General features: G+C 46.6%; 1 protein-coding gene across 2 annotated transcripts in view; it reads left to right on the plus strand.

Moving 5' to 3' along the window:
* Window positions 1-5,953, plus strand: part of NFATC1 (nuclear factor of activated T cells 1) — a gene marked incomplete at its 5' end in the record, with an annotated part of 116,704 nt that extends 110,751 nt beyond the window's left edge. For both annotated transcript variants that reach the window (XM_082315113.1, XM_082315114.1), the window contains one exon: window positions 3,439-5,953. In XM_082315113.1, coding sequence (XP_082171239.1) covers window positions 3,439-3,488 — 50 coding nt within the window. In that variant the 3' untranslated portion in view covers window positions 3,489-5,953. The remainder of the gene's footprint in view (window positions 1-3,438) is intronic.
* Between the last annotated feature and the right edge of the window lie 11,873 nt (window positions 5,954-17,826).

Genomic DNA, 17,826 nt, shown 5'->3' on the forward strand with positions numbered 1-17,826 from the left:
TTCTAACATGCAACAAAAACATTAATACGTTTTGGGGTATTAAAAGAAGCAAATTTTCCAGGAATTTGAAATAAAAAATGTTGATGCTAAAGACATTTGAAACTATTTGAGAAATGTAATCCATATTTTCATGCCATTTTGATGGACCCAAAACTGCATTTTCGCCCCAACAAGTTTTCCCTCAACGTCTGTTTCTCAGACCTGGAGGGAGAGAGGAGTGCTAGACCATACAGCTGGAGGTGGCGGGGAGCATCCTTCCAGCTGAACCCAGCGAGCATCACCCAGCGTAATTCACGTGTGCTTGCCACCTGCTTTCCCCCCGTTCCCACCCGCCGGAGGGTTTTCCTTCCAGCCTCAGGTGCCTCCGCGGGCAGTGCGGGAAAGCCCGCTCTCAGCACACTTCCCCTTTCAGCTCTCATGTTTAGTGCTCTCTGCCAGTGGTCCGCCTTTACAAGATCGGCTGCTTTGCCTGATCACATATAGCCCCACCTGGGCCTTGTGCTTGCACCCTTGTCCCTCCCCGTAGGTTTTTTTCCACTGCGTTATTGGGAATTTCTGCGTTTTCAGCGCTGCGGTGGGTGAAGGGGAACAAGCGACAGTGAAATAGCGAGACCTGTGTCTGAGCCATGCTGTCCATGGGACACCATGGATGAGAGAGATGTTGAACGTCCTCTTGGCGTTTTTGGGCCCATTTGTGAGATGGTGGCATGGCCCCACATGTGAGATCTGGTGGCAATGGGTGCACTTTGGTTGAGGTTGAGTTAGCGAGTCCATGTTGACATTGTGCAGCGACTGTTGTTGAACAGTTCTCAGATGTTGCTACATGAGGACACCAGACTTGACTGCTGCTCATCGAGGTAGCAGAAGTCCACCTCTGTTAGAAAAGTAGCATATAATAAAAATGAGCAATAAAGCTGAAGGTCTGATCTGTTGGAGACAATAACAGAATTACGAGTGATTTCAGGTGGGGACAGATTGTTTTGGCTGCCGAGAGCTAGAGAGAGCGTGACCAAAGGACCGCAGTGGTCTCATGGGCTGAGCCGAAGGCAGGTGGCCTCCCAGCTGAGAGGAAAATTCACATCATCTCTAGGGTGAGCCATGTGTCCTACAGCGCTTGAGTGACAGAGGATTCAGCTGAGGGTACCTAGCATGGCTGGAAAGGGCAGCCTCTGCGTGCCTAAGCTGATTTTGGAGATGGACCTTTGGCTCTTAGACCCTCATGTAATCAAGTTGCTTCCAAAATACTTTTACTAAATGCCTTAATAGGGAAAGCATGGGCTGGCGGGCTGGGGGATGTTACTTTTGAAAGTTCTACTGAATGAACCAAGCAAGAGTACCTCGGCGTGTACTATAGCATTAGTCTGAGATTGGAGATACCTGAGTGCTAATCCTGACTGAGATGGGAAGCTCCTCAGCTCTTCCACCTCCCTGTCCCCATCTGTGAAATACCAGTGATACTTATGTTCACATTTTACAGAAGCGCTGTGAAGATTAGGTATTTAATGTTTCTAAGCACTGCCTGTACAGAGACTGAGGATTGCCTTGAGTAGTATCTTAATTTTATTTGGTGTAACAGAAACTTTGAGGGAAACTTAGCAAAACTGTGACACTGTCTGGCCCATATGAGGATTTGTTTTCATTGTCACGCTCAACACCAAGATATCACTGTGTGGTTTTGCTGCGTACCCAATGTTGCTTTGAGAAGTTTATCAAAGAAACTATCTTTACAAAAGCATCATGGAAAAATCATCCCACAGAAGTGCGCTGTTTGCATTCAAGGCAGAGACTCGGTCCTGAAAGCTGTCCAGAGTCTCGCAGCGTGTAAATGGGGTAGCGCTCCTTGCTGCCTTCAGATGCATGCAAGGCAGTCTCTGTCACAGAGCAGGGCTTGCTGCTTGAATTTGTTTCCGCTGTTTGGTAATATTAAAGATGAACTCCACGCCACTCTCAAGAGAAAGAACTGCTTTGTCTTCACGTCTCATTTCCATACTGCTCTTTTAGTTTGCTGCCATAAATAGGTAGTTACAAATGCAACTGATATTTCCTTTCTGAAGTATGGTGTGCCTATCCATTGGTAGAAGTGGTTTCGGTGGCCAGGACCTGTGACACAAATCCTGACTGATTCATGTGCTGCAATTACTAAGTGGGCAATAGGTCTGCAGGGGGAAAAAAAAAAAAAAAAACAAAACAACCAACCCAAAAAACCAACTAATTGCTTCAGGAAGTTGGTTTTAGACAGGTTTGGTCTTTTCCAGTAAACACATGAAGTTATCTGGATGGCTGTGAACAGCAGCCCACGAGGAAAGGAAAACGCGGGCTTTTCCATGGTGCTTCCATGACGTGGGCATGTGTTTCCCACTCCCAGCAATGTTAGGGAAACTCAGAAGCGGTGACAGCCCTACCGGTGGCATTTTGTCTATCTTCGTGTAAATCAGGTGGTGGCAGTCGCTGCAGGGAGGTGGGGTGGAAATGAAAGGGGTGTTGTGTAGTCCACTGTAGATGGCCTTTGCCAGGTTCAGTCATTTCCTGCCCATCTGCCAAAAATCACAAGCTGATAACTGGACATAATTGGAGTGTGGGAAACTGTATTGCTTGGTGATCTGCAGGGGAGGGGGAAAAGAAGGAAAGAAGACTCGAGAATAAAGAAAACAACACTTTATCGGTGGAGATGCAGTCTGACTGGCTGATGCTGAGATAGCGGACCTTGTTTATTCTTTTCTCTGACTCCTATCAAGGGTTTTAACTTGCTCGTCCCTCCCATCTGTCTGTGTGGATAGGAGCGAAGACTGTGTGTCCAGTGTGTTGGTCACCACAAAAGGAGGGTATATATTTACACGTGTTACCGGCTCCAGTGAATGGGCAAGCACGCAGCAGATTCTTCTCTTCTTCTTTTTTTTTTTTTTCGTAATACCATCCCACAGTGGAAAAATATCAGCACGTGGAGTCGTATTCTATCTAGGCATTGCAGCTGCACATACCCAGGTTCGGTGGCTGGCAGCTCTCTGCCATCAGCACCTACCACGGCTAACATACTTTCCAAACAGCTCTTTTTATGGAAGGGGTAGATTATTCTAAGATTTCCTGTGGTTCTCTCCGCTTTACATTTCCAAGCCAGTTCTAGAGCAAATGAAATGTTTTACCTGTAACTGATTCGAAATGTTAAATATGTTTGATGCAATCAAGAATCCAGGATGCTGCTGTTCTTGCGATGTCTGGGTTTACACAGTATTTAGCATGTTAATAACCTTGGTTAATCCTGCTGTTTTGCACTGTGATCAGCCTGTACTAGCCATCTCGTGATGTTACGCTTCATGTTCAGAGCTGTACCGAAGCCGTCCAGGAATGGATGCAAGTTTGGGGGGGCTGTGTACTGAAGAGACCTGCCTGCAGCAGTGGGATGCTAATCGATTCCTTTTCTCTTGTCTTCTTTCTTTGCAGTAAATGAAATTATAAGGAATGACCTTTCCAGTACCAATGTCCATTCATAGCTTTCAATACGGGCCTGGTATGAAGTCCACACCCACTTTTGACTTAGCTGGCGTGTCAGCTCGAGTAGAGAGATACCGAATAAACTGAAGACGTTGCCTGGTACCACTCTGATCTTCCACCTTACTGAATGTCAGGAACTGAAGATTTACCTCTTGCTTACAAAGAAGTAGCTCCTCAACTTCAACTGATGAAACAGCTTCTTTAAAGAAAATCATCTCAAAAGAAAGAGGAGGGAGTACGCTCCGAGACGGCGCATTTCATGGGACAAAACTAGGAAACTCAGCAAAACCTGAGTGCTTCTTCCCAGTGCTGATCTTTGTTGGCATGGCACCGCTGGAATACAGCCCTGGAAGTGCCTTATTTTACCAGGTTGTGGCATCAGGGCATTTTTAATAAGCTTTGAATTTGCTACCATTAAAAGTGTTGGTAGGTGCAGAAACTGTAGAGCTTGCATTCTGGAGAGTGATATTGGAAAAAAAGCGTAGGACTCTGCAGCAAAGTAGGGAGAGCAATCACTACTCCAGTAAGATGCGTTTATGAATTCCAGAATTTCTTCAGCTTTTCCTCTGCTGTAATGTACAGCCCTATTCTGCCTTATTCTCAGTGCATTTCAAAAGCCTCCTGATTTGTCATCATCTCAGCTTTCTTTTGCATATTGTCTTTATTATGTGCTAATGAATCATAGGGTTGTTAGTAGTAGCATGTTAAGATTTTGATTTTAATCTGGCTTCAGTCATAGCACAAGTGAGTTGAATAGCACAAAGTAAAAAAGGTTGATGGACAAAAAATTGAAATCTATCTATTACATGATAGATGAATGTGTATGCATGTACATACATACTAGTATATATGCATATATTTATATATGACAAATAATATAGATGATTGCCTAGTGAGGGCACTGAACTTAGCAATAATTTCAATTTCTGAGAATGCATTTCAGATCCACAACAAATATTTCAGCTACTTCTTTTGAGGGTTTGTTGCACCTAAAGCAGGTATGCATTTTCTTTCCTCATGCAGTTAAGCAAGCACTTTAGATAGGCAAGAAGGATGCATACAAGATACATGTTATTTACCAAATAACAAAATATTAGTTATAGTAACTGTAAATACCATTATGGAAGAGTGTAAAATATTTGTTCAGTTATAATGTTATTATTCCGCAGAAGCCTTATAACTCTCTGCTACATGTATGAAAAAGAATATTACCAAAAAACCACAAAGGTTTAATATGCAGCGCTGTATAGTGTGTTTTCAGATTAGCTAATGTTTCTGGAGCTACAGGTAGGCATGTAGTGTAGCCTTTAACATTGTATTTTTTACAATCAACTGCTTATTATATAACTAGCAACAACCTATTATTTCATATAACCAAAAAAAAAAAATAAAGCTAAAATAAAATAGCATGACTTAAATTAAAAATGTTTAACATTAATATTGTGCCTTAGGAATCTGTGCCCCCTTCTGGAAATACACCTGAACTACACCTCCGTGCTGGGGTGGCTCCCTAACCCTAATGCAATGAAGATTGAACAGGATTCACAAAGAGGTGAAATCCTCCTAAGTGTTTTCAAACATTATTCTGTATAATTATGTCTTACTTTCTTTAGGAAAAAAATGAAAGCCATATTTGTCACATTTGCACATTACTGTGAAGACATGAGAATATAATATGGCTATATGTACATAATATGCTGTTATTGGTCATTATAGTAGTCTGTTATTCTCACCTGTTTAATCCCAGTTATTTACCCTGTATTTAGCATTGTAGACGTTGCATGAAACATTTCTTATAGACTGCCATATGAAAAGTTAAAAAGCTTGACAGATGTCAGCTTGACTTGTAGCTAGGAAAGAGATCCAATAAAGCAAAATGTTTTGCTGGAAGCTAGTCTTAGAGTGGTTCATTTTATGTTACCTTGACAAATCTTCCTTTCTCATATAAAATAATCATTTTTACATTATATACATATATATAAATATATATCTCCATCTCTTCTATGTGAAGCTGTTTGCATCCTGCTGCATTCTGCTAATATAACCATGTTAGTATGGAAGGAAAGTCTTTTGTCAACAGACTCTTCTTCATTTCCCCCCTGCATTTAAAGACGTTGCTGCCAAGGAGAGAAAATGATAGATGATACAATTCTCAGATTTTATTCTCTCAGTATTTCAGAAATGTCAACAAAGTGTGCGTGGAGGAATCTCTGGTTATGCCAAAGCATTTTTTTATTCATATACATAAATATCTTGGGTGAGGCTTTTACGATACAGGACAATACACACACGCACACAGACACACCCTCCACATGGTCACATTTCAGCAGTAATTTTAGCAAGGTTTTCAACTGTATTGTTTGGATATGTTGCACGTCCTTCATCCTTATTTTTATTTTCCTCTTTAAGCTATTTTGGAAAAAAAAAAAAAAAAAAAAAACCAAAAACCAACCTGTTACTTTTAAGCCTGGATAATGGAAGATTATGCATCTCTTGTATATGTATTCATAAAATAAAAACGAAAGCAGAAATATTTCCCATACGAGACTGCCATCTTGTTTTTGTACGTGTGTTATGGTTGTTGCTGCCAGTTTATGAAAATGGTTTTCATCAACCCTTTTTGAAAACAAAGCAGAACCAAAAAGCCACAATGCTCTGAACTTAGAGCGTAGTCCTTATAGGTATGTTCAAAAAGACTTTTGCCAGGGATGATTCTGACTATTAAAAAGAGGCCTCTGGATGAATTTTAAGTGGTGGAACAAACTACCTTATTAATCATGCAGCAACGTGCTTGCATCTGTATATATTGCTTGGACGACAGTTTCTTTTGCTCTCCCTGGAACTATTTCTGAAATGCGTGGGTTGCTAAGGGTAGGCTTTGGATCTGTGGGCTTCGGTGCGGTAGATACAAGAGACATTTTTGTTAGGCTGGAGGCTTTTGTAGCCCAGCGAGGGGAGGGCTGCCCACAGACTGGCAGAAGGGGATGGCTTGCCACGAGCTGCGTATCTGATGGATCTGTATGATGGATCCCATCTGTATGATGTGTCCTACACTCTGAATCCCCCCGCTGCCCTGCCCCGAAGGAGAAGGGGCGACAGGAGGGTGTCAGCTTAGTCAAAGCTGGGCTGAACACGGGTCTGGGTGTCACCTCACCAGGTGGTGCGTTTGTATGTACCAACAGGTGACACCTGACGGGCAAATCATACAGAAACGCTGGAAAAACCTGAGCTGCTTTGATTTTTCTAGACCAAAGGCAAGTTATGAAGTATATAAGCACAACAGTATGCCTACCACAGCGGTGCTGATTTAGGTAAGCATTTAAACATTTCAAAAATTCGTCAAGGAGACACAAATCTGCATTTAAGCCTTTGTTGAATGAAGACCTCTCTGTGCCTTGGGTTTGTCCTCCTGTGAGTGGAGGGTGAGACACCCTGCTCGCTGTCACACCCGGCTTCCCTGGGGCTGCTACCCAATCCCTCGAAATTTAAGGAGAGGCAGATGCTCCAAGCCCATCAAAACCCAGATACAGCCCAGCTCTTCAGAGGTCGGTCAAAATGCCCGGTCAAAATTTCTCTGCTTCCCTGTCTGGAGGGTGGAAATAGTGATATTTACTCCTCATGTGGACAGCGTGAGCCATATTGTTGGTGAGGTTCCTGGAAAAAGGAAAATACTGAAAACTCAGTCACAAATTCCCTATGTCTCCTGGAGACCATGGCCTGATACTGTACCGAAGCAAAATGTCTGCTCACAAACTGAATTCATCCAAGCAACATACTTTGGTCATCGTGCTACCTGGCTTCCTCCGAGCTTCCTTTCCCTCTTCTTTACACACATCCCCTCCTCAAAGCACAACAGACCCAAACACAGCTACATTAACCACATCTTGACCAGACTTCTTTAGGCAAAAAATAGCCTTTAGCAAACTCCTAGCTGACTCCTTTCATTCATAACCAAAGCAGAAGGTGAATCCCACACATCCATCTGGTACTGTTTGACTAAATAGCCTTGCTGGAGTCATGCCTTTGAGATTTTTCCTTTCCAGCTGAAAATGGCAAATTTCAAGGAGTTAAATTTCTTGGACAGGGCTGTACTGCCTTGAAGCTAAGCTTTCCTTCACCATGTGTGTAATTTTATTGCATTCATCACTGTAAATCTATTGAATTTGTCTCAGTAAAAATAAAACAAAATCCCTCTCATCAAGTATATTACAGAGGAGTGTTAAGGTCAATGGCATAAGATCTTCTTGGTTTCTGTAGCTCTTTTTTAAACAAATGTTCTATCTCATAAGCAGTGACTGGACTGTTCATCAAACTAAAGCGAGTCCCATCTTCCCCACCTTTGCACACGCTTGCCCAATATGGAGGTCAAGTGTTTGCCTGTTTTAATTTGCCCATATTGTTTCCTCTTTCTCAGCAAGTTAATGTTTTTCTTCTTTGAGCCTCTTCCAAAAAAAAAAAAAGGTTTTGATTCTCTTCTTTTCAGGTAGCCAAATAATTTGTTCAGAGCAGATCGGTTACAGATTCTCATACTGTTGGCTTTAATTACAAGCCGTTCTTGATTCCAAAACCAGCTTTTTTTTGGCCAAAGAGACTGTATTTTTGGACCGTGCAAACTCGTGGAGCTTTAACAATTCAAATGGTTGCGTTTTCAGGATGGAAGGCAACTGGTAGTATACCTGGTACTTGCCGTCGCCTGTGGGCACATTAGCTGTTGTCACTTAAACTGAAAAGTTGCTGACCGTAGCGCTTCCTAAGCTACTTTCGGGGACAGGCAACCCACAAGCCACTCTTTGCAGATGTGGCAAATTCATTTTCAGTTGTTTTAGGAAATCCCTTTTTTTTTGAGCTCGGGGAAAGAGTTTCCAAAAATGCCATCAGCATCAGTTTCCAGCACCTCTTTTGAATTAGTTTCGCACCCACAGCTCCTGTACCCAGCCTGTTTCCAGCACCGCTGATGGAGGGCTTCTGGGTCGAAAATAACACAGAGCAAACACCGACAGTGGGTATCGGTGGCAGAGCTGTCCTAGCCCAGGGCTTACTCTCAGCCCGATGGCCAGTTCGCCGACTTGACTTCGCTGGTCCGTAGCTGCTCCAGTGGGAGCAGCTGCCCAGCGGGGCAGTCATGCACCGCACGCGCCTGGTTTAGGCATCTCCCTTGGCCATCCCTCACCCTGCCCGGCTGGGAGGTGGCCCGTACATGCCGCTGGGGCCACCACGTGCCCGTGATGCTGAAGGTGTTTGTAAGCAAGCCCTTGGTGGCCGAATTGAGCGTGGGTCTGCCTCCCCTGGCGTCACTCTCTTGGCTTCCCCACGGCGATTTTTGCCAGCTCCCGGACCGTCCCTCGCCCTCAGATTGGCCGGGATGGGGCACAGGGACTCGCCGGCAGAGAGGCTGTTTGTCTGCCATGCCAGGCGGTCTCAGGAGAACAGACTCTGCATTTTCAGATGCCTTTTTAGGCCCTGCACTGGTGGCATTTACAAACCTGATTCTGGGGTGCAAAATCTCCAACACCACCCATGGTGGGGGGGTCCCAAAATTCAATGCGGTGTTGTTCCCATCCAGCTGGGGGACATTGCAGTGACACCAGTTTCATGGTACTGGGGGAGAACAGAGACCTCTGGGCCTCACTAGAAAATATTTCAGTGCTTGGCAGGAATTTTTTAACTGCAAGGTTTGGGGGTTTTCTGGTCTGGTTTGTTTTGTTTTTTAATAGGAAAAATGACATTTTCTCCAACATGAAATCTTTTGCTCTACTTTTACTTACTTTTTTGGTTCTTTCAATTTTCTGCTTAGAAAATACAAACCACATATTATTTTGGGTCAGGTTGATCCAAACTGCACCTTCTTTCCCCCTTGCCCCTCTCCAAATCTCCAGGCTGGGCCGCTTTCCCAGACGATGGTTCCCCCTCCACCCAAGCAGAGCCGCACAGGCGTCACATGCATACTGCCGCTGCCCAATTTCTTGAATGGTTTCTTTGCAGGAAACTCCTCATGGATCTTTCCTGCCTCCCTGGCCCCCTTCCAGGGCTCCTGCCTGGGCTGAGCTGATCCAGCCCACTGCTCTCATCCTCCTGGCAATCTCTTCTTTTTATTATTTTCTTACCGTAAGCTTCTTGTATATTTTATCCCATAAAACAGATTGGCCCTAGTCAGATGATGACACTAAATTGAGCGCGCACCTTTTAGCATATTGAATGAGTTACTCCTGTGCTTTCCACCCGCCCCACGCACAGGCAGCCACTCCTCTGGTTTTTAACCCCGTCTGCCCCGCTGGCGCACCGGGGTGGCTCCTGTCCAGCGGTGAGCTCCTTGTGAGGTACCGCGCAGCAAGAGGCTGAGGCGCCGGCTGCACACGCAGAGGGGACAGAGTCCATCGCTGGGGATAAGAGGGGCTTTAGCTCAAGGCACCTCGTGAAGGACCTCGCCAGCCGGACGAGCAGTGCCGAGGAAGGGGCACTGAGCCTCTTGCTCTGACCCACAGCAACCGCCCTGCCCTCGACAAGGCTCCACACCCCGCCATGCCTTGTGACAAATCCTTGGCAACCCCATAATGTAGTGGTGGTAATGGTGTTGCAAAAAAAAAAGTGTGTTGGGGGGGTGAAGAGCAGGAGAGGCAGAGGGAGGAGGAGAAGCACCACGTGGCACTAACCTGGCTGCCAGCAAGGCAGCAGAAGCCATGGGCCTTTCCCGCCCAGCGACGTCGCGGGCCGGGCAGGGAGGGGAGACCCACCGCAGCACAGCCCACGGGGCCATGGCTGCACTGCCCCAGCCAGGGGCGAGTGTGGGCCTGGCCAGGCGTGGGCTGAGAACAGCCACACTTCAGCGCACCTGTGGAAACAAACCCTGTGCCAGCGTGCCCCTGGGACGTGCCCCAGGGAGACCGCCCTTCATCCTCCTTCTAGCAGGTGCCAGTCAGAGCGATTAAAGTGGGTTTATGGTGGTTTCTCCATCCAGCAGCATGGGGGAGACAGGGGCGAAGGGGCTCCAGGGCCAAGGCTGCACAGCAGTGGCGGTGCGTGGGAGGGAGCGAACTCTGCCTGACTCCCGGGATGAGTCTGTGCAAGTGGGTGTATGAAAGCTCATCTTCTTTTCTCTTTAACTTTCCAACTGAGCAGTGTGGTCTGGGCAGAGAAGCCGTGGGGGGGGAACCCCAGCACCGTTTCCCTGTCCCTCCTTGTCTTCGGGAGCAAAACCGCCCTTTCAGCAGGGAATTGCCCCTGAAAGCAGGAGGCACGGGGTGTTTTCGGGGTGCTCTGGTGCAGCCGCTCACATGACTCCCGCTGACCTCAGCCATGCAAATGACAGCCCGAGCATCTACATGAAGGCGCAGGCCGGTGTAGGAGTTTCTGGTTCAGTTTTCCCTGCAGTGCACGTTGCCATCGACGCTTTAGAAAGTTGATTTCAAGAGTGGTGAACAAGATCAGAAAACTCTTGCTCTCAATTTAGAAAGTCAGTAGTTTCAGGGTTTAACCCATAGAGTGTGAGCACACGGGTGCAAGCCGGAGGGACGGGGCGGGAGCCAGGTGCTGCTCTCCTCGCAGCGCTCTGTGTCCGCTGAACCACAGCGGTGAAGTACCTGGCCCGTACCGAGGGCCACCTTCATTGCAGATGATCGCTTGGACATCCCTGTGAACGTTCAACAGCAATGATCATCTTGCTTGCATGTAAGGTAGCAGGCACCGGAGACATCTGGCAGTGCTCACAGGCACAGGCTGCCTGGGCATCCCTTGCGGTCAGCCCAGCTTTCAGGGAGCGGGATGCTGCCTTTAGCAGATTAACCCCTTGGTACTGCTGCCAGCCACCGAGAGGGCCAGGAACCGCTGAGTTAGCAGCACGCATCGGTGAAGAAGGCCACCACATAGTAAAGAGCATAATAAAAGTTTAGATCCAGTAAAAAAATTTTGGTCTACACAACCCCTTCTAAAATACGTGGGTGTACCAAAAGATAAAAGTAGAGAAGTAAAACTTATTGCTAAAAATAATAATGGAAAACGATTGCTACATTTGTGGTTCACAGGTATGTGGCCTGTATGAGCTTTATAGGCCTAAAGAATTAAACAGCGTTTGACTGAGTAATAATATTAAATAACTTCTTATATAACACATGTCCCTAAACCATTTTTGTGGCTGAAGTATGCACATTTCTGGTGACTCAAGTACGCTATTTGAGCTCTAAAGCAGTGGTCAAGCACAGTGACGGCACATCACTTATCACTGCTACCTACTGCTCCAGCGGTTGACCTAAAACCCCAACATTTCCTTTCCCCGCAGCCAGGGTTGTGAAGTGTAGGATAACAAACACACCATATGCCGTCTGCTGACGCACTTCAGTCCCGATGCAGATTACAGCACGGTCTTGCAGAGTATCGCTGGGTGATGGAAAACACAGAAAGGCCTTTTCTTTCTAGGCAGATTTTTATCAGCTTAATGTGTCTGAACTGCTGGGGTCGAAAGGAAAGACACTGAGGCAGCCTGACCCTGGGGTTTGTGGTTTTACACGCTAATGCTTTACCCGGATTCTTGTGGCTACCTCAGCCGGGTGTCCCCAGTTTGAGGGCACTTCTCAGAAGAGCAGGAGGGGTACCCGTGTTTGCCTCCCGGTGCAGGGGACCAGTCCTGCCGCCGGCTCCCATGGACACACTGCCGAGTGCGGCTGCAGAACCGGCACGGTCCTGGCAGCTGGCAAGGTACTTGGTCAAAACTCCCTGGTAATTTTTTATCCAAGAAGTCAAGATTTTCAGTCTCTTTGGGCCTTTCTTTAATGTGCTTGGAAGGGCTGACTGCACATAAAGCCTCTCATTTACTAAACCCAGTGAGTCTCGCGACACAGCGCTGGACTGTACTATGTGAAGGCTCTAAATATCTTTGTTTCTAGGATTTTTCATGCTTCACAGCCATGCTTCATAACCATGACGAGGAACAAGTTTAAGCCTCTGTGGTCACACATGCAGTTAATCTGGACCGATACTCAGCTGGAAGATAAACCCAGTCAGTGCCTGGGGTTCCTCTCTCCTCCCGTCTTCTCCCACCGCGGCTGCCTGTAGCTTGGCACACAGACACACTTTGGCAAGGCACCGTGTCAACAGCTTCTCCAGTTCGCTGGCTGTGCTGTCAGCGCTCCGCACGCTTTGCACGCATCCCGGCGAGCTGCTGAGCGTCCAGCCACCCCCAGGCAACCAGAAAGAGCAGAGGAGGGTTTGTACTTCAGGGGGTCCTGGGTGCTGTGGGCATTGAAACCGGTCCTGCAGGGATGGCAATCACAGCATGACGCTGACCCTTGGAGGGCTTTTGGAGCTCCCAGTTGCTTTGTACCTTACTGAGCATGGTAGCATTAGAGGTCCAGGCCTGCATACAGAAATCTTGCCTGCTGCGATGCCGCTCCTCAGCACTGGCCTTCCACATCAGGATGGGAAAAGAGCAGTGTTTTTCATCTCTGTTTTCTGAGTATCCACTTGATATTACTCAACGGAGCTCAGTCAGTGCTCTTCAATAAGTGAAACCACACATCCCAGCATTTCCATATTCTGTCTTATAATACAAGTTGCCACTAGAGACAGTATCAATACTATTTTCAGCTGATGGGAATTTTCCAATTTTTGTTTTCTTCTATAAAATTTTGCATCATAATGCCAAATGTTTAGGTACCATGGGATTTTTTTTCCCCAAAAACTATTTTTTCAATTAGTTAAAGAGCTAGCCAAAAAAATATTGAACTTTGGGGGAGGGGAAAAAAAAAAAAAATCTCCTTTTTCAGCTAGCTCTATTGTTCACATCTTTAATTATTTTCGTCTTTCTGTAGACCACAAATTTTGCCCAGTTAAAAGGAACTGGACTGATTTCGATCTTCTACAAGTGTAACTGTAGTTACTCCTAAATTATGCCAGAATAAGTGAGATCAGAATTGGGCTCAAAATCCTGCTTCTCCAGAGCTTTATGATCAAAGTTATGGTGTGCAAGAAACACTGAGGGGGTCAAGGGAATAGAGGACAACCGGCTTATTGCATTCAAAAAAGGGGTTAGTGAAGTAGCTGCGCTACACCCACTGCACTTTGGCTGCCTTGCATGGTCCTCGGCCCCATCCTGGCTCTTTAGAGAAGGTGAAGTTGCATCACTCTCATCCCAGCTGATTTCCAGGCTCCATCTGGCTGGGTAGTTGGGCCCATAGATGCTGATTACTGGTGCTGCAAAGCCCATCAGCCTTCTGTCCTGACCTGGGACATTTGGCTGAACTTGTGGGCCTGCTCCCGCTGGCCTCCCAATCTGTTCCTCTTCCTTCAGCAGATCGGCGACTTATCTGCATGCCACAGGGAGCACAGTGGTGGCAATCCCATAATTTCCTGCTTCTGCTGGTTTGAACCCTGGAGAGACAAATCTGGAGGGAGAGACACCCTGTCCGCACACTGGGTCTCGGAGGGGTCTGGCTTCTGATGGTGCAAAGCACTGGGGGATGTATGCAAGTGGGGAAACCAGAAGCACCCAGTGAGAGGCTTTGACATAGGCTGCAAGGCAGGCAATAGATGAGTGACAGCTGTGTCACTCAGCAGACAGTAAGGTGAGGGAGACCTCACTGTACAGACCGTCACCAGGCTGTGGAAGACTTTCTCTGGCCAGTGAAGATCACTAGACTGAAGAAGACTTTCTGCTGCCCAAATGGACCAAACTGGTGAGGTCAAGTCCCATCCTTCTGTCGTTGCAGTGTCCCGGACTGCATCCTGGAGGGAACTGAACAGGGCAAAGCGGAAATCTCAGTGCAGGAGCAGTGCTCACATTTGGAAAAATTTGAGCAAAAGTATTTAGTATAAATGCTGCTGTCTCTAGTCACAGTATTGCAAGTTCCTAGACCAGATACTACCCAAGTCTCTGCCACTTGCTCCTGCACATAAATGGGTGCACCTCCTTGGGGGGGTCACGTCTCCTGCCATGAGGAATTGGGCCATTACAGGCTGTTGCCTTCTTCAGCCATCAGGGTCTGATGGAGAGCCAGGCTTGGCTCAGTCCGATCCTGTAGCGTCCGCTAGCTTTATTCCTACTCTGCTAATGCGTGCGGCTTGTGTTGCAAGGAGCTGGGATGCTTCACAACCTAGCAACAATACATATTCACACAGCCTCAAAGAGTCCCAAAGTAATCCTTGTTGAGGCTTTACTCACGGATAGAATAATGATAGAAGATTGAAAAACTAGAAAGGAACATGCCCCAAAATACATCTTGTTTTATTTTCTTTTTTTTTTCTTGTTGTTGCTCTTTATACTTGAGGTTGGTTTGGTTTTGCTCCTTATTTTAGGAAGATACTCTTTGTTAAGTTTTATATGTCTATTTTTTCAGTTATGCTGTGTAAAAATAGAAGTCAGCACTCACTATCAATATTTATGCATGAAGCAATTATTTCAGAAAGCCTGTAGCTACGGCACAATCCTTCTTCTCTATAGTTTCCATTGTGATTTCAAATGGCAAAAGGAAGCTTCACAAGGAGTTTTCTGTCCAGAGTTTCGGACAGGGAATGCACCCGGGTTCCCAGATTTAAAAGAAAGGGGGGGCAATGTTTCAAGTGGCTATGTAGTGAGGAAAACGGAAAAACTAGTATATCAGCCTTGGTTGCGTACAATGTTTACTGCCAAATCGCTGAATTTTTGGTTTAACCCTCCTTTGCTCCCGTGTAGCTGAACTTTACAGACATTACTGAAGCTCCAAGCAGTGCCTTCGTTGCCGGTGGTCTCGACTCCTCCTTGCCCTGCCGATGCCATTAAGCACGGTGGATCCAAGCTTGCCCTGATGGAAATCCCTGAGGCTGCAGGGCCATGACCCAAGCCAGAGCTTGCCCAGCTCAGTTTATGCCGCACTAGATGATACAAACAAAGGCCTCGCTGACTGATGCAACCGAGATGCAATGCCACCACCAACAAAAAGATTACATTCACACTAGGAGTTTTGCTTCACTTTAAATCGCCACCAGAGATTAATTTGGTTTAATAGTTCTTTCATGGCAAAATTTTCAGTATTCTGTTTTTTGAATGTGGGTACCTACATTATCTTTCTGGTCCTGCAGTTTATGGGCTCTATAATAATAGGCACTCGCACATCACTGTTCACTTAAAGTCCTAAACAGAAGACCTGAATATTCTGTTTGAAAATTTGGCTCAGCCTCTCTGAGGATAAATTTAATAATTTAAAAAAAAAATAAGAAAAGAAAGCAGCAGGGGAGGTTTTGGAAGGGCTATGTTACACTAACAGTCATAAAGCAGCCTCTGAAAGCAAGGCAGTGTCTGCCACTGCCAAACAACCGCATTTCATTACTTTGGAACCACGTTTTAGGGCTCAGGCAGCTTGTTTAAATACGTTTATAGTGCCCCACCACCACAGGCAGGCCTGCTGCAGCCTCACCTCAGGTCTCTGTCGTTTCTGTCTGGTGCTGTGGGGCAGCTCCCTTCCAGCCCTGTGCACCGGGCTGCTGCTCATCCCAAGGGATGGTGGAGACCACACACACAAGGATGGCTTTGCCATCCCCTGGAGCAGCAGGGTAGGGCTGCAGCAGGCATCCTCCATCCATTAGCGCACAAATCTGTTGCTAAAGAAGGGAAGTGAGGAACAACTCCTGCAATTAGAAGCGCAGAGGTGATTTTAAGTAGGTAAACTGCCAGATCTGGTGATGTGCCAGGATGGGATTTGGCCAGGACACCACGGCTAACACCTGCACGGATACAAGAAACGCCATGGGATCAATGACTTTGAGCGCTCAGAGCCTCCCGCCTCCTGTGTCGTCTCAAAGCTCTCCCCTCCGACGGCACAGCACTGAGGTGCAATGTCTGGTCTGCAGTTGACACCAGAAACATCATCATTATAGAATATGATTATGAACTGGTCCAGTGAAGACAGCCTGAAAACCGCAACCTAATGAACCTCCAGCCCCACACTGTGCGAAGGCTCTCAGCTGATCCGGGGATGATGGAGACTAATGGAAAACCTCCCCTGCACACTGCCAGGCTCAGCTATCAGGCCAGCTTGGTTACTCTAACATGTGAGCTCTGACAAGCAAGTAGCAAAAAAAAAGAAAGGGCTGACCACAGGCAGATTTCTTCCTAACTGTGTCACTGGTGGGTGCCGTAATTCCAAGCCAGAGGTAGGAGACTGGGTTTGTTTTTACAAGAAACCTGTTGATGGAGAAAAGAAAAATTTGAGGAGAATTTAGCAACTGGCTGAATTTGGCAAATAATTTCAGCTGGAGAAAATAGCTAAAATAGTTCAAACTTGGGGGGGGAGTGGGAGAAGAGAAATTCTGAAAATCTATTATTTGCACAGCTCTCCTCCAGAGAGCTTATATTATACTGCCCGCTACCAGCTGGCCCGAGATTTAGGTTGCCTAATATTTTCCGTTATAAAAGATTCTTTCAACATTTTTATTTTTTTAGAAGCCCTAACACCTCCATTGTTTGCAGCAGGCCCTTATAATTTGGCAGGGACAAAGCCCCTGGGCTAGAGAAGTGCCTTTTCTTTCATCCATGAAATTCCAGTCAGGTTTGGCTGGATGAAAAAAAAAAAAACTGTTAAAAATCACCATTTCCCTTCTCTCTCTTATGTGCCTCAAGAAAATATGCTGGCAGGCCGCCAGCATAGCAAGTGAACGTGAACGTTCTCATTAAATTGAGCCCAGGTTGTCACCAAAGCAGCCGTCCAGACTCTGCTGGGAATGTCTGGGGGCTTCCAGGGCAGCTGCAGCAGCAGGAGAAGAGTTGCGGGAGACCGAGCACCACTCCGAGGAGCTTCCCCAACAGGAGAAGGAGACAGAGAGGGGAAGGAGCTCCTCCTGCTCCTCCTGTCACTGATTTGAAAGGCCTGGCAAGCCAGTCTCTGTGCCTTGGCGCTCCTGCCCCTACTTAAGCTGGGAAGCGTAGAGCCAAGTTCTCGCTCAGCCAGCTGTGAAATAGCAACTGTAAGCCACGCTCCTCTTTCTCCAGCACCTTGCTCTTCTCCTCAGGAAGAGCAATCTTATCCTGCTCTCCCCTAGTGTAATTAACCCTGTGGTCTTAATTGTATCAGTCTGTTCTGCGATGCTGAACAGAGCCTGGGTTTGGTGGTTGTCGGGGGTTTTTTTGCAGCACTGAAGAGGGGATAGCTGTCTTGGAAAAGTTTCTGGCCTGCAGGTTGGAATGGGACCAGCCCAGAAGACTGTGCAGGAAGAGACGAGAGCCCAGGAGCCAGACTTACTAGGGAGGCAGCTTCCAAACGGTGGTCAGGAAATAGAAATGGGACCATGTGTACAGAAATGAGCCCAGAGAGCTAAAAGGAGTGGAACGGGAAATGGGAAAATTTGGACATCATTGTGTGGGAGACCTGGTGAAGG

This window comes from Platalea leucorodia, assembly GCF_965183815.1.
Source record: "Platalea leucorodia genome assembly, chromosome: 1".
In the NCBI taxonomy this organism is placed as follows: domain Eukaryota; kingdom Metazoa; phylum Chordata; class Aves; order Pelecaniformes; family Threskiornithidae; genus Platalea; species Platalea leucorodia.